Raw genomic sequence first — 21,053 nt, 5'->3', positions numbered from 1 at the left:
TCATACTGACACAGCAGAGATAAGGTCACTCAGCAGTGATAAGGACATCAAATACAACCACTTTGGGGCATGAGTGGACTTCTCAGTTTGATTGGCTCAGGTATTTTCTCTGATTTGAATGTGGTCTTGGCACCTGTGTGCTTTTATGACTTTTTTTATTACTAATGATAAGACTGGATTGATGTATTTAGAGGTGAGAAGCCTTTCAAGGTGTGAAAGTGTTAAAACAAGTGTCCCTCCTCCCCTACACCGACCTATACCTCTCAGTTGTCAATGTGAAATCAACTCCCAAAGGTGGAAGGAGACCAGACCCCTTCCCCCAACCCGCTATGCCCCACCAGAGTGGACTCTACGTGGCTCAGTGTGCCCCCCCTGCCCTGCAGCTGGAGGTGTCTGTTTCACAGGCCTCTGTAATGCGGGACCTGGGAGGATAAAGTTTCACAGGTACAAAAGTTTTCGCTTTAATCCTATCACACAGAGTGAGTGGTCAGGGCTCAGGGCTTCTGCATAATCCCGGGTTTATCCATTCTGGTGAGCCCACAGACAGAGAGTATGCAGAGAGGAAGAGATTACTGCCCATCTCTGATTTTATTCAATCGGTGTTTGCACAGCAAACGACGAGAGGGGTCTCTCAATAGCAATTCAGCTATTCCACACCTCAGTGCACACAGGAGAAGATTGGCAATAGATACAGTTAAATATCTCCTCTGGCAGCTGTTAAACAGCTTGATGTTCAGAATAGAGGATCCTACATCGATTTAATGCCTTTATTCCTGCCTATAAGAAGCCTTTATTTCTTATCGTTGCTAAAGTGGGATGAGTAAAGTTACAGATTTTACCGCATATATGTGCCACCGGATTAAACAATTATTTTAGCAGTTGAGTCAAGTTTGGTCCTTGCAGTGTGTGAGAGGTCAGACTGGGCCAATGGTGAGTTTCAAAGGGTGAAAAATAAAATAAGAGGGTCTCTAATGGCTGACAGATCTGTGCTGTGTTGCGAAGAGCTTATCAATTTCACAGCAGGCGAGTTTGCGCTGGAGCAGGCTTTGACGTGGCCTCCTCTGGGGAGTACAACCTGCCCCGGCTTCACACTGGGCCACAGCTGCAGGGTAACATCAGGCTGCATCACCCCGCATCGCAAATATTTTGGCAGGAGTAGGCTGTTGATAGGTGGAAAACTAAAAGTTAACATTTTAAATATTGATCACTGCAATCCAGTGCCTTCAACAGACTGAAAAATTGGACTAGTGAATAAAGATCGACTCTGAATAAGCAGAAGTTTCTCCTGCCGCGAAACTTTGGCACCTCTGAAGGCATGGTGGATTTTCTACTCTGCTAACAGAATTTCTGTCAGGCCTGAAGTGCTTCGGATTCATTGTAGAGAGCATGGATTCTCAGAAATTTAATACATATTCACCCTGACAGCCACAAAGCAGATTGCTGCATCCTTCCACAGGTCCCTTGAAGTGTGAGACTTGAAGGAAGAGTGGTTCTTTTGAAGGCAGGTAGAAGGCGTTGCAGGGCTGAGAGGTGCTGGAAAGGGCATGTCCAAACAGACTTTAGGCCCTGAGTGATGGGACGCGGGAAATGGTAAGAGGATACCTCGCTCCTGCTCTCATGTCAACACAGTCATGTGAATCACAGCTGTGAGAGCGTCTGAAGATCCACAGACAATAGATGCTGACTCTCAGCAAGATCTCAGCTTCAGAAGAGTCAGAAAGCTTTGTTGCACAGGCAGTGTCAGCATTACTTGTTTTGTTTTTTTAATCCTCTGAAATGCATTAAACAGACCAGTAATAAATTCTCTCATCTCGGCTTCTCCAAGCTGATCTGACTCAGAGGTACTGGGCTCAACTTAAGCAGTGCTTCTATCGTGAGCCATGAAATAATGAAGTAAAGTGGATTTAATCCATGTGGCCTATGTCAGGGATTCAGAGGTACACCAGCCTACATCTGCCGCTGACAGAGGGTACAGTATGTGCAAAGTTAGATACATGGTTAAATTGGGTAAACAGATAGCTAAAAGTAAGCATTTGCAATAGTTAGTCAAAATAAATGGGTAAATTTGAAATAGCTAAAGTAGATAAGCTGTTGAAATGGTTAGCTAGAATCAGTGGGTAAGATGGTCCAAATAGTTTAAAGTGAGGGTTTTACAGCTGAACGAGTGGAAGTAATGGATAAAGAGTTGAAACAGCTAAAAAGTGGATAAAATCATTTGAATAGAGGGCTCTAAGTGGGACCATTGGTTGAATGACTGAAATCGTTGCATTAAGTCGAAACAGTGAGCTGAAAGTAATTGATAAATAGCTGAAAAAGCTCAAGTTTCATAGCCTAATTGTTAGATATATAACTAATAGTTGACATTGTTAGTTAAATTAATGGACAAATGGTTTGAAAGAGAGCTAAAAGCAGCCTGGTGAAAGCTTCTGCACTCTAAATGGTAGCAGCACAAATGCAAACTTGACCAAACCTATAATGAATAGAGTTAAATAATATCCGATGTTTGGGTCAGGACAGGTGGTGTCAGAGCTCCATCCTGCAGATTTTCACATACATGAAAGCTATATTTCTTTGCATTATGTCTTTATTTAGTCAGACCATTTGACAAAGTTATCTCATGATTTAAAAAAGCCAATCATCAACAACTGTCAGCCATGACTGATAAAAGACTGATTTTAAAAGAAAATTACCAGGATTGTTTTCTGTTTTACTCCCGTTTCAGGGACAAGTGTTGAAATTCGGCTCGTTTCATTTCCATCATCTGAGCGATAGAGGGCAGCAGAGCTCAATCAATCCTCTAGGCCTCTTCCCACATTTCATCCACGTCTCAGCTTTTGATTTTTAACATTACATTTTTTAAACGAAATCTATATATTTATTCATCTGCTGCATCTGTTTTCAAAATCAGAAAAATAAATAAATGGCAAAAAAGATAAAAGTTGGCAGTATTTTTTAATTCATCCTTTAAAATAAAAAGATGAACTCATCTTAGTTGCTTATTTACATTCACTTGTCTTATCCAAACTATTGCTTTTAATACATAAAACAGGAAAAAAAAAGTCCTTTTTTTGTATAGCTGTTGATGTGTAAGACATGCTCTGTCGACTTAAAGACACATTTGATGCTGTTCGTCAGTTTTGTTTTTTTGCTTTGTTCGGCTTTGTTTTAGCATCTACAGAGAGTCAGAAAAAACATTGCAAATAAAATATTTTATATATATATGTATATATCTCAAGTGCAAGTGATGATAGGGCTCTTTAAAGGCTTTCCAACCTAGACTGTGTGGAAATGCTGCATCTTTTCACTGAGCATAAACAACCCAATGAGATTAGATTATAGTTTTTTTCTATGTAAAAAAAATTATTTTCCATAAAGCAAATAGATTTTTAACAATCGAGAAGCTATGCACCTGAATTGATTTAGATACTAATAAATACGGTGCATCAGCAAGTAATTACAATGTGATGACTTCATGTCAAATCAGATTGCAGCGATATGATAAAACTGTTTGTTCATAGAGTGAAGGCACTTTGTCATGTTGTGTTATTCCGTGTGTATTGTACCTTAAACAAACTGCACATCCATAATTCACTGCACATACATCCAATATCTCCCTGTATTCTGCGTTTTTGAAAATCACCCAGAGTCTTGATGAGCAGTTTCTCAGCTGACTGATAGGCAGCTGACTCCATTGCAGGCCACTAATACATCATTGTCTCCTTGGGTGCGTCCTCAGTGGGCTTCTGCTGCTCCTTCCTGTGCGTGTAGGCTGCGTGGTCGTACATGTAGATCAACGCAATGGCGAGCAGAGACAGCACTGTGTAAGGGATGACGAGGTAGAATCCTGTCTGCATCTCTGTAGACTTGTCCTTCAGGTGCAAGTCGTCGTTGTGGGCGATGTTCTTTGTCAGTTCCTCTGCCATGCTGGTCACACTGATGTTCACCGCAAATAAGATAAGGACCAGAACAGACAGACATGCTGCAGGAGAAAGAGTGCTGTTATTACAAAATGATAATTCCACTTCTATGGCTCCCTGACTGCTTCAACGCTGGTGTCACTTACTGCTGAGCGAGCTGTAGGCGTAGATACCAACAGGCCCCATGTAGTTTTCATAGGGGTTACTGACACTGTTGTACAGGGACGTAAGGATGGTGGCAGCGGAAAACAGCAGACACAGCGCCATCAGGCACACAGTCAAAATATGCAGAGCTGCAGGGCTACTTCCTGCTTCCATCACCTTAGGAAACACTACAAACACACACACACACACACACACACACACACACACACACACACACACACACACACACACACACACACACACACACACACACACACAGAGTACAAGAACATCATGGTTATATAATTCAATATCGCTCACATGCATTATCCTCTATTAGTAGTGGTATCTAACCATGCAGGTGGTGTTTGTTGTATTTGCCCACATTTACAGATCTGTCTCTGAGTTTTCTTTGTAATGGCATCAGCATCTACATCTATACAAAAACAGTTCTTTGGATTATCCAGAATAAGAGTAACAGAGACGCCGCTTCGGGAGAGACACGCTGCTGGTCGAAATGACATTTTTTCAGTGCTGTCGTTTAGAGGCGTGAATCTCAAGACCTAAAACCATCAAGCATGGCTGGATTCTAGAGGTATGTGAGGGAGAAAATATCACGCATCTTGGGTGAACTGGTGCTTTGAGAGCCTTGGAAAGTTACCTTGGAAAATTTCAGGCTGAGGATTTCCAAAGACAGGGCAAGAAACTCTGACCAAATCCCCTTGAAAAAGCTTCAAAGTGATCACAGCGGTTCCGTTGAGGTTATCACTGTCTTTCCCACACTTCATGGTCATCTTAGCCCACTCTGTTGACATGGCAAACCCCAGGATGCCGATGGCTATGGCGGTCACCAGCGCACTGGACATGAAATATATAGTCTTCTTAGTGGACGGCATTATCGCTGTATTCCAGTTGCACCAGTTAAATCTAAATCCAAGCTCTGATGAAGCCTCAGAAGCAGATTAGGACCCCCTGATCCTCTGAAGATTCTGTGTGTGACTTTACCTTCTCGGTGGAGTTAAATGTGGACTGCTGGTCATAAAATCTCTCGATTATGGCTGTGACCTTTGGTTCGCAAGGAAAAGACAAGGCCGGTTGTCATGGAGGAGACAGCTGTTCCCCAAACAGTTCAAACATGATAACTGTGCCGGGTCTGGTCTCAAGCTGCAAGAGAAGCTTTGCTGTCTGAACGAGCAGCGAGGCTTGTGAAATATTGTCAGATTTATACTCGGCTCAACAAAACCTTTAAAAAAAGACCCTTTTAATAATTCTAGATTCTGAGCGTCTACACGCACGACCTCTTTCCACCACAGTCAAGGTCTGGGAATCAAAGTCCTGCTCTTGAGAGTGCAGGGTAATAAATCATAATGCAGTTTAATTATTTACTTGTCTAACGAAAGAAAGTTACTGGAATAGGATTCATCTGACGCCTTAACAGGGGCTGGCGTCATTTCACAGAAGGACATTTGGTTCATGATCAGAGAGGCTGCTGCATTTTGACGCATGATTTCCACATAAAATCTGACACGTTCATACAAATAATACCACAAATAAAGAGGACATTCGCAGAGTTTTATCACCTGGGTGCTGCTGTTGAATTGTGGTACTAATGAAGCATCTGGCATCAATGCAGCTCCAGCTTAAAGCTTCAGGAGTTCCTGCTAATAGTAGATCCAATCCTCTTATCTCTGGATGTAATTAAATTAACAAAAATTAGCTCCTAATTTCCAGCTTATATTCAGTTCTCTCATACATGATTGTGAGACACTGTAGAGGTAGATTCAGGGGCCTTAACTTATCTCTTTTTACATTACATATTTGTCAAAGTCCTACAGAAAATGTTCCAAAAGAAATTAAACTTGTTTTATTTGCTTTCCAAATTTCATAACTACATACATTTGTGATTATTATTTTATACATGTAGGTGGAAGTGATGAATAAGCGCTTTCCTTTCAAAATAAAGGATGTACTTCTTACATAGAACTTATCCTAATCATATTGATCAGTGTGTATTTTTGGTCACTAATCAGTTTTATTCCAACATGAATAAAAAGACACATTAGGACACATTGGAAGTCCCCAGGTGCGATTACCGGAAGCGCACATGTTGTAATAAAGCGTGTGGCCAGACTGTGGCTCCCTTTCTTCGCCAAACAGGGAGAGGATCCGTGTGCTCGCTGCCTGCCAGCTCTGTTCTGTTGGAGTAAACACAAACTCCTCCTTCCCGGTGACAGGCGGCAACACTGAAGCGTCGCCTCGCCTTTTCCAAGCCAATCTGCGCTCCGGACTTCAACGCCGAAGCCGTCAAGGTGAGTGATGTGCTTACTTTATTTCAACCCGCCGTCCTCTGCATCTTGACACTCACCTGGCGCGTGGGAAACGTCAAAATTCCGGTCGTTTTCAGTCACATACGACGCCGCGCGGTTACCTGTCCGTTACGCACAGCAGCGCGCCGTGGCTTTTCCACACGAAGCGTTCGTTTCAGGTTAGCGTTCGGCTTTTAACGCGGCGGCGGATGCAGTCGTCTTTCCACCCGCGGTGTTTGTGGTGTGCTTAATTTGTGGGAGCTCTGGCATCGTCTGACAACCTGCAGCGACTCCAGCCAACCCGGTGCGTCAATGTGGGTTAATGGAACAGGCGCTTGGAGTTTCTGTCCTGGTCTTCGTCTTCGTTTCTAATCGTTTGTCTGCTCTGTTTGTCATTTGCGTTCGTTCCAGTGAAGGTGATCATGCTTTTCTTCGTTTTTGGTGGCTGGCAGCTTGTCTGTGTGGGCTGCACTTGAGCCAGTTTGAACATGTCGGTGATCAGAGGCTGTATTGGTACTTCATATATCATGAATGGATCTGCTAAGACTTGTCACTGTAGGAGGACTCCTGGTTTTTCAGCCGGGTCTTGAGGTTTTGACTCTTGATTAATATTTGGTCGCCAAAGGTCATGCTGGCTTTAATTTTGTTGGATATAATGTTAATCTCCATGGGGAAGGTCTCTCTGCAGAGGGGTCAGAGGTCAGGGTGAGCGACAGATCAGCATCCCTGGAGCAGACTGTCAGGGTGCTGCGTGAAGGAAAGCACTGTATGAAGTCTGACGTTTTCCCTATTCAGACTGTGGAAATGAAAAGTGAAATGAACCAAAACAGCACCACCAGACTGTCCTTCAATGACCATCAACGACAGAATGGACTCTGACAGCCTGTTCTCCTGATTTGACTTTCATTTAGACGTTCTGAAACAGAAATTACATCAATAATCACTGTGTTTGGGGCCAACATGGCTGCACAAAGAGTTAAGTTCATTAACGGCAGAGAGATGCTGTTAAATTGCTTCAGGCTGTCTGGCACTGCAGGCGGAGCAGCCGCGACGATCAACAGATGGAAAAAGAAGGAATTCAAACTTGGAAAGTTTCACTTCTGAAGATAAGAAACTCATCTCTTTCGTTTCATCCGGAGGGCTACAAGCTGAGAACAGGGTTTGTGAGATGGGCCTCTCTCTGTCTATATGGCAGCATTGATCCATTCTGCTCCTTTCTACACAAAAGGCAGCATTTTCAGAGACACCGAACTTTAATACCGTGAACGTGTCAAACTTGCCGAGTGAGGAGAGCTCAGCGGTCATCTCTTTTAGGCCCAAGACCAACCTTTTAAAACACGCATGCAGAAGCATTTTCCAGATTTATTACATTAAACATAAAGCGTGTAGCATCATCCCAATGAATCCTTCCTCACTTTGATTCGTCTTCATCCTCTCTTTTGTCTCACGCGCAGACAGTCCGTCTGTCTGTGTGAGATCCATCTCAGTTATACTGTACAGACCACGGGGAGAACGGCGATCGCTGTGGCAGAAGCTAATGAGGATGCATTGAAATAAACAAATAGTCGATGCTCGCCAAGACAAATGAGACTGTGTGAGGATGCAGGAAGACATAACATTTGACTGCTGAGTGCTGCAGATTGATTTGGCTTTCACGTTGTTATAGACGAATTCTCATTACAATGAAAGATACCTGCTTAAGTTCTCAGCATGAAGACAATATCAACTGTATATCATGCGTGCATTGATACATCTCACTGGGAGATCTAATTTATGAAAGAAATGAGGGTGAGAATTTGTTGGTAGTACATCTAAGTCTCTTGATAAAATGGTGCAAATGCTCAACAGGTTCATAATTGCAAGCGCTGTTTTCAGCTTACATTTAATTGCTGTTTAACACACTGCCAAGACGTTCTTTTCTAGTGTTTTGCCACAGTTACAACTGTAAAATGGCACATTGGAAGTCTTAGGGATGCAGTTACGAGGAAGCACACATTTGGAGGAAGGGTATTTCACATTTTAACAGTAAACTTTATTGTCCAAACAGACACGTGAAGGGCATGTTGCTTGATCGTGCTGCATGATGCGGAGCAGATGCTGTGATTAACGACATGCACAGTGAAGTGGAGGGGAGCGAGTTGAGCGTACCTAAAGTTTCTAGCAGCTCGCCGGGTGTAAACCTCAAACTGCCAGCCTGCAGTTAATCCCCGCAGCTCGCCCACCCTCTGCCTGTATCTGTCACCTCTCTCTAAGTCTGTGGAAACACTCAGATCCTAACTTTGAGCTGAGAATACACGCTGTGCTCTCTCGGAGGCTTCAGCCACATTAACTCCACTCTGCTCCAAGGTATGCTTTTTTCCTCAAATAGGCGGAGAAGGAACTAATTGGTATAAAGTCTCCACAATTAGGGATGAGCCTGGTCTGACCCAGAACTTGTTAGATATTTGCCAGCAGAAAACGGTTTTAGCCAGCTCCGGAGAGCAGCTCATGAATTAGGGATGGGAATTGCCGTAGCGAGATCCTCCTCTCGATAGAAGCAGCGTTTCCGTCCAACCTGTTATTTTCTGCCTGCCCCAGTGGAAGCTTGCTAAAGCGCATTAAACTGCAGTGTGTTGCAACCGTAGGCCTGCTTGTGCTTGCGGCTAGTGCTACAGAATGCAAACCCTGCAGTCTGCCTTTGGATTTTGGCATCATGCTTAAATGATTTAGTAATGATAAAAACATATTAAGTCATGCAGGGTGAGGAGATACAAACTTAACCCTCACTTAACCGGGCAATTAGATTAGAAGCTCTTGCAAAGTAATGGCCAGTAGGAGGAGAGGCTGGGGGCAGCTGCACATTGTATTCAAACAGAAAGAAGTGTGATTGAAAACAGTACTAGCACAGTGACAGCTAAACCAGGGAAAGCAGAAACAGAGCATTAAAGCGGTGTAACGCTTCCTGGTTGGAGGACTTTGGATCTGGAAAGCCCCGAAGCTTCACAGTGAGGTGGGACCTCGGTGACACAGAGAGTCTCCATCAGAGGAGGTCCTGTTAAACCCACGGCCACCGCAAGGACAGGCTGCAGCTGTGCAAACTGCTACCTGCGGCCCCCCTTCCCCGCCCACCATCTCATCTGGTCCAGCATTACTGCTGCTGCTGAGGAAGGCCAGCGAGGCACTGCTGTGGCTTGTGATTGATAAATGTGCAAAATGTGTTTGTTTACTCTAAGCTGTGTTTAAGACTGAGCTGGGCCGCTGCAGCAGTGCAGCAGCTGGACAGAGATCAAAGATCTCCCTTTTCAGATGCGTCAGATCTCACCCACCATCTGTTCAAAGGAGGCATTGTGAGTTGCTCCTCTGAGAAAACAGTGAGGTCGAGCACACGAGGCGAAAGAGAGAGATAATCTTTTGAGGAGACGTCAGAATTTAATCAATCTGTCATTCCAGTGTAGTTCAACAGCCCCTACGAAACCTTTCAGTCTGCCTCAGTTTGCACCTCTCTGTTCTGATATGTGTTAGTCGGACTGAGGAGTCAGCAAGGCCAATCATTTAATGATTCTGGGTCAAATTGGCTGCTTTTCATGCTCTTACATCATAGTAAATTGAATATTTTGGGTTTTGGACAAACAAGATATCACCTTGTGCTCAGGGTTAATGTGAGGGGCATTTCTCATTGCTTTCTGATGCTTTATAGACTAAACGATCAATAGAAATCAGCATGGCGAATTAATCATTAGATGCAGTCCTGGAGTCAACTTGTTAATCATTGCAATATTGGAATGGGAGTTTGGAGATGGAGTATATTCTGTTGTACTCATTGTTAAATCCCGGGAAGACAAGGGGGAAATGCTTGTGACCCCTCAAAACGAGGCAGCAGCTGGGTTTCCATCCAGATGTGTCGCACATTTTGAGAACTTCTGCAAAAGAAAATGCAAATGAATGCTTATTTTTGACCCCCCCATCAGAGGTTAAGGCCCTGGATTGAGAGCAGTTCAACCAAAAAGAGGTTTTGATTGTTTCACATGAGGCCTGAAGAGGTGAAAGTTGTCAAAAGGCAGAACAATTAAACAGTTTTGTGCAACGGAAATATGTCTTTGCCCCCGTAATCAGCTTGTGACCCCTCAGATTTATCTTGAGACCCCTTGAGGGATCTCGTCTCCCAGGTTGGGAACCTCCAGGTTAAGCCCTTCTGGTTTGAATAAGAGAACGTGGCCCTGGGAAGTACTGCATGATGTCACTCCACAACAGCTGCCCAGTAGTAATATGGGTGTATTCCCTCCTCCAGGCAACACATAGTTTCTCTATTGTATTTCTGTCAGTCGCTACATGAGAGCATTACAAAGTACACCACAGAGCTCTTAAAAGACTCGCTTTGGGAGACTGAGCTGTGACCTTACGCTTGCTTTATGAGTCTCCAAAGGGGGGAAAGCGTAAAGATCTGTGTGTTTTCTGTCTGCGCTTCATCTTGTAGAAATAGCAAAAAAAAGGCAGCAGACTGCCAGAACGCATTTGTTTTAATCACACAATCACTGACTTACTTAACATCGGCCACATGTGGGGACAGCATGTGGACAGATGTGATTTTAACATGATAACTCGTATCGAATTAAGCCGCGACTTCTCTTTTTTTCAGGCCGAAATATGGCAACCTAATTTGTTGACCTGCTCGGGGAAAGCAGGGTGGAGCCCAGAAGAGATTAACTCCCCGCGCTATGTGGCCTGATTTAACTCAAGTGAAAGCAAACATCTCCAGCTCTGCCTTAAAGTCTGTTTCAGTCCACTTTGTTTTATCCGAATGTATGACGGGGAAAAGCAAATATTAGCTTTTCAGAGGAAAGCGATAGGGCTGCCCACCGGCTGACAGCATGGTTTACATCGCTTTCTCTGACAGCCAGGAAGGAAGAGATTCTGCTGTTGTGGATTTCCTTGAAGGCTGTTTGTTTGAATCTGAGACGCAGTCTTTTTATATGCTCACAAGACCCCCCCCCGCACACTCCTCGATAGCTTGATGTTTTGATAATGTATAATATCTGTGGAGTTAAAAGATGATGCAAATAGGGTGAAACTGAGGCTGCACGTGGACATGAAACTACCAATGCTTCTTCATAAGCTTCCCATTTATTGTCATTCAACGCCCCTCTAAGAGACTCCTCTCAATCAGCGTTGAACTTCAGTGTTGTTGCTCAGATGCAAACACGTCAAGCAGCTCATAATTGACTCCAAAAGCAGCGGGCGTGTGGCTGCGCCTCACGTGGTGATGGTGCATATAGAAGCTGTGATTATCTCCCCTCATTCCTGCAGCTCTGGGAACTGAAGCCTGGCTGGAGATGCATCAAGGTCTCAGCCGGGCTTGTGACTTACGGTGTCAGTCTCTGCATGTAATGCCAGCGTTGATTTTATTTTTTTAATGCAATGCATCAGCACCTCTGGCGGTTTTTCTCCTGCACCTCATAAAGTGCCGCGACGATGAGCTGCAGCTCCGCTCTCTGCTGAAATGTGGGATCATGTTCTTTTAACATCAAACACGGCCGGATTATAAAGTGTTTTGTTGGATGTTTAAAGAGTTCACATGCTCTTAAGAACTTGGCCGCTGATCATGATGAGATGAAAGCTGAGTGTGACTGGATGAGAGAGGAGGAGTGAAGTAAAAAAGGTGAGAGAAAGAGAAAATAATGGCCTGGCTGTGTCACTACAAAGGTTGTTGACATGGAGGAGTACAGTGCTTAATGAATAATGGATGCTGACTAAAGCAGCCCATTTCCCATTCATTCTTTCAAGGCTGCAGCAGGGAGTTGTGTGTGTGATCATCATGTCAGCCCTTCAGTATTTTCATTGTGTTTCCAGTAATATGATGCACTGGAATAGCTCCAATAAACATTTTCACACAGATACAATAGGGTGATTCAGAAGGACGGCGCATTTTATTTGATCGCTGTGTCAAATAAATACAGAACACTCTGCGTACAGAAGGCAGTCAATTCTGTTTTATTCTTTCTTATCCACTCCGAGGTTCCTTTCAACATCAGTATTCCTGAGACTTGTAATTATGAAAAGTGTGCTGATCACATCACAAATGCCTGCAGTGACAGCGACAAGCATCAGTCCACCGTCACTTACAGGTTCAGCTGCAGGATGTGGTGCGGCAAGTGGGCTCAGATCTGTTTGGTTAAAACCACCTTTTAACATCTGACTCTTTGGGAAGCGTTTCAGTGTTGAGGCCTTTTTTTTGCGACTGAGATGAATCTGTCTAAACGAGTGCAGTTAGATGCGGCAGTGAGCCCACAATCAGGGGTTAGCTGACACGGCCTGCATGCTGATAGGCATGCGAGGCTCAGGCGAGCACCAGAAAGCGTGAATGTATGGGATGATAATCACAGCTGTCCTGGATGATATAAGTGGCCAAGGTTAAAGGCGGTCTGGATCATGCAGTATGTTGGAAATAAGATGAGGGCATGAACCTCGAACGTGCTTTATCTTATTGGATTCCTGTCAGTGCTTAAGGATGTAATTTCAGCTGCCGCTATGCGACGGTTCTGCACAACTATCTGTGTGAAAAAAGAGAGGATATAGTTTAGATAAAACAAAATCCAAACGCTTAGACTGGTAGGGATTGAAGGATAAGCAGGAAAATCACAGGTTTGTGGCTGTTAGTCCACAGCTTTATGTACAGTGTTCAGAGTCTCAGATGTCTGACAGGCTGCTGATTGGAAAGAACCAACAGTGATGAAGCACAACAGAAAAAAATACAGGATTAAGTAGAGAACAACAGGTCTGTAGATGATTTTGAGGTATTCCTGAGAAATCTGATCCCGAATCTCCAGCGCAACCATGAGGATTACATTTGGTATTTCATCTCCACAACTTTTGAAGGAATTGTCAAGAAATTTGGTACAAACAAATCCCTTTACTTTTAGTCTAGCGCCATCATTAGGTCAAATTTGAACTTGTCACTTCTCACTTTGATGTGGACTCTGAGCACCCAAATATCCCATCTTTATCTACGCAGACTTGTCTGTAATTGCCTGCCATTGCCCCCATCCATCCATATTTGTTTCAGAGGGCGTTTTTTTTATGGCAGCTGTAACGACGCCGCTTGATTAACGGGTCGTTCCATTTTCATCACGCTGCTCACCACTGAAATCCTCATATCTCATCACTCAAGTCCTGGACGTGTGATTAACATGATTATGCTCTTCAAACAAGTTATATGGCTGCTTCTGCCCCGTTTATAGTGTCATCACGTAAGAAATTTTCCATAAGAAAACAAATCAACCGTAGCCATCAATAATCATTTAGAGTAGATAATATAACAGGCCTGGTCCTGTTGGGTAGATTGGATTGATTCATCCATGTAAGAAAATATATGCTGACTTTCAGCTGATCTATAAGTACTGTGAAACATTTTGCAGCAGTGTGTGGTGTCTGAAATAACTGCTCAAAGGTCATTTTGCCTCTTTCTGTGTCTGTGTGTAAGGTTTTCATGCTGCTTAACAAAACTAAAGTGTGCTGCATGTTGCTAATCGTTGCAGCATTTGGTCACACAATATGGTTTCCCTCTGCGAAAGCACACTGTTGACAATAACAAGCTTCTAAACACTGCCAAAGCCTTTTTTGTGCTCAGCCAGAGACAAAGCCAGATCCTCACCATTCTTGCACATGATGGGATATTTGTTTAGCATAATTAAGAGTCTGCTTTGATGCCAGCAGAGATTCCTCCATGAAGAGCTGTTTGGTGTTTTTTACACAAGCGAGAAGTAAATGGAGAACAATGCCGTTTATGTGGAGCTCATTATTTTCAGTTTTCTTTGTGAATATTGGTAAAAATCTGCAACTAATATTAGTAATACCAAAAACCCATTGTGAAATTGCTGTGTGGTTTTTTAGAGGGTGCATAATCAGCAGCTCATTTGCATTTTCCTTCAGTTTTTCTCTTCATTGTCTTTCACTCAAAGGTTTTTGAGGACTTCTAACTAAGGAGCCACTGTTTACTGTAAATCATGGGGGTCAGTGTCTTTCTGCAGCAGAAAATACAGCAAATTTTGGCTGCGTAGGGGCATAAAGTTTTAGGAGAAAAATGGTTTAAACAGACGACTTTTTATTGTTTTCTGAATTTATGGCCTACTTGTCTATAGAAATTCAGAAATTAACTAAAAATGCCAAAGTGTGTAAGGAGGCGTCTTCTTGTTTTGTCCAACCGGCAGATATTCAGTTTACAGTGATATAAAACCGAGAAAAGCAGCAAATCTTCAAACTCAAGAAGCACGAACAAACAAATATTTGCCATTGTTGAAATAAGACTCAAAGGATTCATTGATTCTTTAATCGCTGATTAATTTTCTATCGTTTGACTTGAGCTCGAGTGTAAACCATTTCTCCATTTAAAAAATCCAGGTTTTTACAGTAGAAATCACCCAGTGGTCTTTGGAGGTCTGAAGCTACAAGTTTAAAAGAAACGCTTTCTGTTTGTTGCACATTTTACTCTATTCTGATGAAATTCTGTTGGCTTGGAGCATCACATCATTAGAAAGAGATATCCACTTCTAAATCCACAAACTTGGATGTAAAGGAAGTGGTTGTGATTTACTCTGGAGCTGTTAAAAAGCCCCTTTCATTAATGCACCGCAAGTCTTGGAGATATGGTGCTGGCTACATATGGTGATGGTAATTGAGCAACATGTGCTAACAGCCTAGTTCCTTGTACATCCGCCCACTCGTCCTCTGGGTCTGTTTCAGGGCACCTCGCACACTGAGACAGTTGTGCATCGGATAAGAAAGCAGCGATCGCAGGCCGCCATTGGGAAAAAAAGCCTGAGTGTTTTCTCTGCTGCTGCTAGAGAACCAAGACATGGAGGCAGATGAAGTTAGAGATCACGATAATCATAATAATGATGTGTCCCAGGGTTGAATATCACAGTGTTCGTCTTTGTGGGCCCAGCCTAGTCAGTGGGTGGCTCTTCACACAAACGTCTATTTCACTGCTGGTGAACTGCGAATTGTTTGAATCCTCTTCCTCCCAGCTTTCGCTCTCCCTGCATCTGGAGCTTAAACAGAAGACAAATACACATGATGGGGGATGTATTTTTAACGCTGGGAATCTGCGTCCCCTGTGGGGCTCGTCCATGTGGTGTGTCTTTGCACACTGGAAATTACACGAGCACGCACAGGATGGCCTCTCTTGTGAATCCATGTTGTTTTTATTTATAAGTCAAACCGCTTCCTGCTCTGCTGTCATGTCTTTCTGGTTTAAAGAATAGATTCAAAGAGGTGAAAGGCACCACTGCCTTTCGATTGGTTTTACTGCACAGAATTAGGTTTCCTAAAACGCGTGATTGGGATTTTACATATGGGATTTGTCAATAATTAGCTCCACATTTCCTTGTTTACCTTTTTTGCAATATCTCTCTCCGAGCTGCACATATGTGGGCTTTTTCTGAGAAGTGGTGGGCAGCAGACTGTGACACATGGCTGACATGAGAGACTGAAAAATACCCCCTCTGTTTGCTGCAGAGAGGGGCTCAACACGCAGACAGGAAAGGATCTGATCATCAGATCTGTCCTCCCTGGAGAGGGAAAACGCCTTGCTCTCTGAACATTCGAAGACACTCCCTCATTTGTAGTCTTTTATGACTGCCTGGGATGAACTAGTGTAAGATGAGGAGGCAGACAGTTAATGCAAGGACTGCTGGCTTTGTTAGAAACGCAACATGCTGGGATTTTGACTCCAAACTGGGGCCTTTATTTGCTGTGTTGCATTTGATTTGAAACAAATGTTGAGTCTGCTGTGTCCTAGGCAGCATTTTAAACCAAATCCGACACGTGGACACAGAGCGCTGAGCCAACGGTGATGCCTGTCCGACTTGGCTGGACTACAACAGGAAATAAATAGCTCTGGTAGTGCTCACAATTCATTACTGTGCTATCACATCCAGCAGCTGGGCCACAGCAGGGGACTAGTTAGCCGCTTAGTTAGCCAGAGAGATGCCTTCAGTCGCAAGGCAAAAACTCATTAGTGAGGACTAGTTGGAGTCCATTTTCATCATGTTCAGCTCGAGGTGCACGCTGTTTCTCCTGTGTGACTGCACCGGCGAGCAGTTGGTCCTTCAGCGCCGTGCACTTTTGTCCCGAAAACAGCCAGAACTCCCGCGGCTCTGCTTGATTGTTTTCATTAGTCTGCCGGCGGTAGCTTGATACCACTAGCCTCCACGATGGCTGTCATTTTCCACGAGTTCCAAAAATATGGAAAGGTGAAACAGAGGGTTGTTTTTATAGCATCCCCACCCATGTTGTTACTATCAAATCAGTGTGGAGTGTGATATAAAAACCTATATGCTCCAGGCCACACATTTCACTCCTGCATTCCTGTGCCTGTAATTGGTTATTGTGGAAATATGCAGCGGGGGTTGGGTGTAAGCTGTGGAGGGGAAATGAAGAGAAAGACGGAAGAGGGAGAGAAAATAGGGGGTGGGTGTGTGTTTCACTTCAAACTACAACCACAACTGGGAGAGATGAAGCACGGGGAGCTAACAGTGGCTGGTGCCAAAGTACTGTACAACCCCCTCACGACGAAGAGGGATTTTTAACACATCTTTCATTTGCATATGTTCAATTAGGTCTCCATCGGATCCTGTTGGGGTGATGGTGGCAGGCGTCTCCTCTCTCAAAGCACACAGCGGTTGGAGATTGCATGGGTGGGCCGGCATGGTTACATTTGGGTTCTGAATTAATTTGTTTGGGTTTATGTTGTGGGGAGTGACGTACGCTGTGACGTAAAGGAGGAGAAAACCTGCATAAGCTCTGTTCCAATCTCTTATTTGTAACATTTACCCTTCAGCTGATTAATCACACTGTGGTTGGAATAATTAGTTGGTTGTCTTGTATGTCATTTATCAACCAAAATGCTGCTTCTTGCTGCTCCAGTGTGAAGAATTACTGCTTTTAAATTGTGTCTGTCTCTGTATTAGTCAGACAAAACCAACAGTGTGGAGACACCATGTTGGCCTCTGGGACATTTATTGGAAAAATAAGCACCTAACAAGTATGACAGCAGTATGTTGGTTGTTAGCTGTGGTTGAGAAGAGGTCCATTCAGTAAAGTCGGCCTAAATATTTCAATCAAATGAACATTTGATTGAAGTGAATTTACCTGTGTTTTTCCTTTTAATGTAGTGCAGGATCAATAATATGTATTACCTTACACTAAAACTAAAGTCAGATGATGTATATTTAATTCTAGTGGAGGACTTTTGGTAATGAATCAGAGAAAAGCATCTATCAGCCTCCTTCAGTGCCTCAGCATTGGTTCAATATCTCTTAAGGCCCCTGCCTGTGCTTTATCATTAAAATCAGTATCTGCCTACTTTGAGACAAAGGAGCATTGCGTTAAACAAGGCGTTCAAATGGTCGTTCTGGAACAGTAGATGGGTTTATTAGCAGGAGCACACACTGCTTTTGACCTTTGGATGCTCACCAGGTTTGAAATGATTTTCTGTCAACACTCTGCAGTGTATGATTCCCTGAGATGAAGTGCCTCTCCTGCTTTTAGAGCCAAAACAAAACTTGTTTAGCCATCTGCAGTGTATTCACATACACATTATAACTTTCAGTACACACATTTGTGGGTTATTATGGTTAGATATATAACAAATTCACAGGTTTGAGATTTAATCGCGGCATTAAGTTATTCCATCTGCTGATTTCAGGCAGGAAGGCACAGAATGAATCTAAATGGACCGTTAGCCATTTGCTAAGTAAATGTTGGTATGTCTGTCCAGCTTTTTGTTCTTTTTATAATAATTCATTGCACATTTTTTAAAATCCTGGGTCCCAAGGTGAAAGTAAACCAAGAAGGCTTCTCATTTCTTCTTTATGACTTCTTTGTGTTATTTTGGTTGAAATGAGTCATCAATTATAGATTTTATTAGCTATAGCTAGCTAGCTAATTTAGCTAACGTTAGCTGAGTTGTAGTGAGTCTGGAAATCCTGTCTCCAGATGACTTTTTCATGTTTTAATGCTTTTTAATGTTTTAATGTTCTTGATTATGCAGTGTAAACTTAAAATCTGATTTAGTAGCACTTGTATGTTTGTAACTTCACAAAATGGCTTTGCTAGCTAAGGATGTGCTGAACTCTTGGCCTAGGAAGTAATGGCAGTAAGCTAGTTAGCTGGACATGCTAACATTTGCAGCTTACTTTATGTTAGAGCAGATTTAAAGGATTTTTAACTCACACTTGTGTGCCTAGAAAGCCTAAAAAATACAAAAATACATTTAAAAAAACACCCTCCAGATGTTTTATATATAAATCCATTACGGCTGCTAAACTATGATTGAACAATTGCTTTTAGGGTGATTAGCGAGCGGTCAACTGGAATCCAATTTCTCATTTCAATTTACACAAATGCAGCTTAGATTCACACGTTGTTTGCTCTGATGATAAGCAGCGATTCCACTCAATAAAGACATGATGAGATTGTTGGCTCTGAAGTGGCAGTCAGCGTTATCGCCTGTCGCACCGCCGTCGGTAATCGTTTATGCCTTGTCATCAAAGATGCATCTAATTAAGTTCATTAAAGCCAGCCGTATCAAGCGTAGTGATTGCCTTTAAATTTGTCCCTCTGAATTGATTCCCTCTAATATGTCTGGAATTGAATTAGACTGAGGTGTCTTGTAGGATCACTTTACATGAGGAGGCTTCATCAGCCGTCAGTGGAGGTTACAATGCAGGATGTGTCGTCTGTGTTAAAACACTGAGTGAGATTTCACTGATGCCTGGTGCGATTGCAGCCAGCAGTTCTTCTCCTTTTGATAGTGAGAAAAAAACGCTGGGCTGAATTCAAACAGCCTCTCTCGGAGTCACGTCAGCTGATTGGCAGTTACTCTGATGTCATTTGTTTTTGTGGGGCAAGGACAGGTCACGCTGGCTGATCTGTATTCCCTCTCTTTCTTTCTCCCTCTCTCGACCCGCCGCCCCCTCACTCTTCAGATTTTCCTGTCTTCACGTCTTGTTTATAGTAACTCCCACTGATCCTCTCTCTCTACTTTGTGTCTTTCTTTGGAGTTTCTGCTTCTTCTTCCTTTGAAATCACAATAAGATGTTTAATCGTGAATGAAGGAGTGCAGGAATGAAGAATATCTGTTTGTTTAATCTCATAAAATGAATGCCACTGCTTGAAATAATACTGTTCTCTGCTTTTAAGCTATCTGTTTGAAGGCTTAAGAAAGGAAAATTGGTATTGTTTGTGTCAGATTAACATAATAGTGCAAGTTTTTACAAGTCACTGCATTAGACTTCCCTAAGCACTTGCTCAGACAGCAGGAGATCATAGCACTTAGTACATTTCTGAGCTTTGGCTTTAAAATGTCACAAAATAAGCCTTGAATGAAGCATTTTTCTTAAAAAAGACAATGATACCAACTCTAATCTGCTTTATATGGTCTCTTTTCTGTGGTCTGTAAGACTCAGTGTAAAATCTTGGACTTTTTTTGTGGGATGCTGGTAAATAATGCATCAACAGCACAACAGCGCTCACAACAGCCATAATGGATAAGCAGCCATCACAAGTCATATGAAGATGTGTAGACAGTTAGGTGCCATTTGTTTAAAGTGCTTCCCATAACTCTTTGCATCCTGCAGAGATATATTCTGTTAATCCTCAGTTTGTTTCCTCCACAGCGCCATATCATAATTGAATATCTTCAAAAGTCGTAGCCCAGAGACTGTGTCGCCATTTTAACTTGTTTTACAACATTTAACCACACTAATAGGCTAATTGGAGCTGGTGAGGTCATAATCTGACAAATCCAGTGTGATTCTGGGGGATTCTGGGGGATCTTGGGCCTCTCAATGGGCTTGCAGGCCTGCCGCTTGTCTAATCACTCCTGACCCTATTAGAAATGAGTCCTTCTTTGTTACTGTGCGGTACTGTCAGTTCTGGGCCAACAAAAAGTGCCATTGTCTTCCTTTGGTGTGGCTGGGATAGAAGTAATCTGTAGCTGTAGAGCTGCCTCAGGATTGCTATAATCCAGATTCAGTATTAATGACAGTCTAATCCGCACATTTTTGACCCTCTGGAGAGGCTGACATGGCATCTCTGTTTGTGTAATGTCACTGATTCTAAAAATGAGGGGGTTGCTTACGGCTTATGTCACGAGGGATGCAATATCCTGTTCAGATTTTGTCTGCCGTGTATGCCAAGATGCTGCACTTGTCTGATACCAGCGCAGACAATGCAGGACTGTCATGTCGCTGGATTTGCCAGATATGGATTCACATTGAATTCAACCAGCTTTCCTGGCAAATTGTTTTTCTTTTAGCACATTTGTTTTCCCGAACATATTCATGCCTGAGACCAGCATGGCTGACAAACACCATAATTGCATGCCAGTGTCGAGCACGCGGAAGGACTGTGGGATGTGTTTGCTCACCCATGCGCGACATGCGGCGGGGGCAAATGACATGAATGGCAAAATGGTGATCCTCTGCTGCGCGCACTTGGAAAAGAGGCTCTTTTGCTCTTTGTTAGACACAAAAGGATGCAGAGGTAGACCAGTAGATGTGTGTGAAATCCATCACACAGCTGCTAGCTTGGCACAATGATCAGCAAACCCCCCTCCTCCTCCAGCAGAACCCCTCCTACATCCTCTTATCTCTTCTCCTCAGAGCTGTGCATGAGGGCCTTTTGTTTACAGCTCTTTCCAATGATCCGC

The 21,053-nt window shown here is 43.2% G+C and overlaps 2 protein-coding genes across 2 annotated transcripts in view; one reads left to right on the top strand and one right to left on the bottom strand.

The window, feature by feature from the left end:
- Positions 1-3,701: 3,701 nt before the first annotated feature.
- LOC139350232 (clarin-3) lies at positions 3,702-4,957 on the bottom strand. Its single transcript, XM_070991479.1, has 3 exons — positions 4,723-4,957; positions 4,064-4,249; positions 3,702-3,979 (listed from the first exon to the last, which is right to left on the bottom strand). The coding sequence occupies exons 1-3, from the start codon at positions 4,955-4,957 to the stop codon at positions 3,702-3,704; spliced, it is 699 nt and encodes a 232-aa protein (XP_070847580.1).
- A 1,304-nt stretch (positions 4,958-6,261) lies between these two features.
- Positions 6,262-21,053, top strand: part of LOC139349391 (receptor-type tyrosine-protein phosphatase epsilon-like) — a 50,117-nt gene continuing 35,325 nt past the window's right edge. Inside the window, exon 1 of the mRNA XM_070990151.1 lies at positions 6,262-6,370. The gene's annotated coding sequence lies outside the window, so the exon portion shown is untranslated. The remainder of the gene's footprint in view (positions 6,371-21,053) is intronic.

The sequence above is a fragment of the Chaetodon trifascialis genome, chromosome 21 (assembly GCF_039877785.1).
Source record: "Chaetodon trifascialis isolate fChaTrf1 chromosome 21, fChaTrf1.hap1, whole genome shotgun sequence".
Taxonomy (NCBI): domain Eukaryota; kingdom Metazoa; phylum Chordata; class Actinopteri; order Chaetodontiformes; family Chaetodontidae; genus Chaetodon; species Chaetodon trifascialis.
Note: the sequence above shows the minus strand (reverse complement) of the source record. Positions and strands in the feature narration are given on the sequence as shown.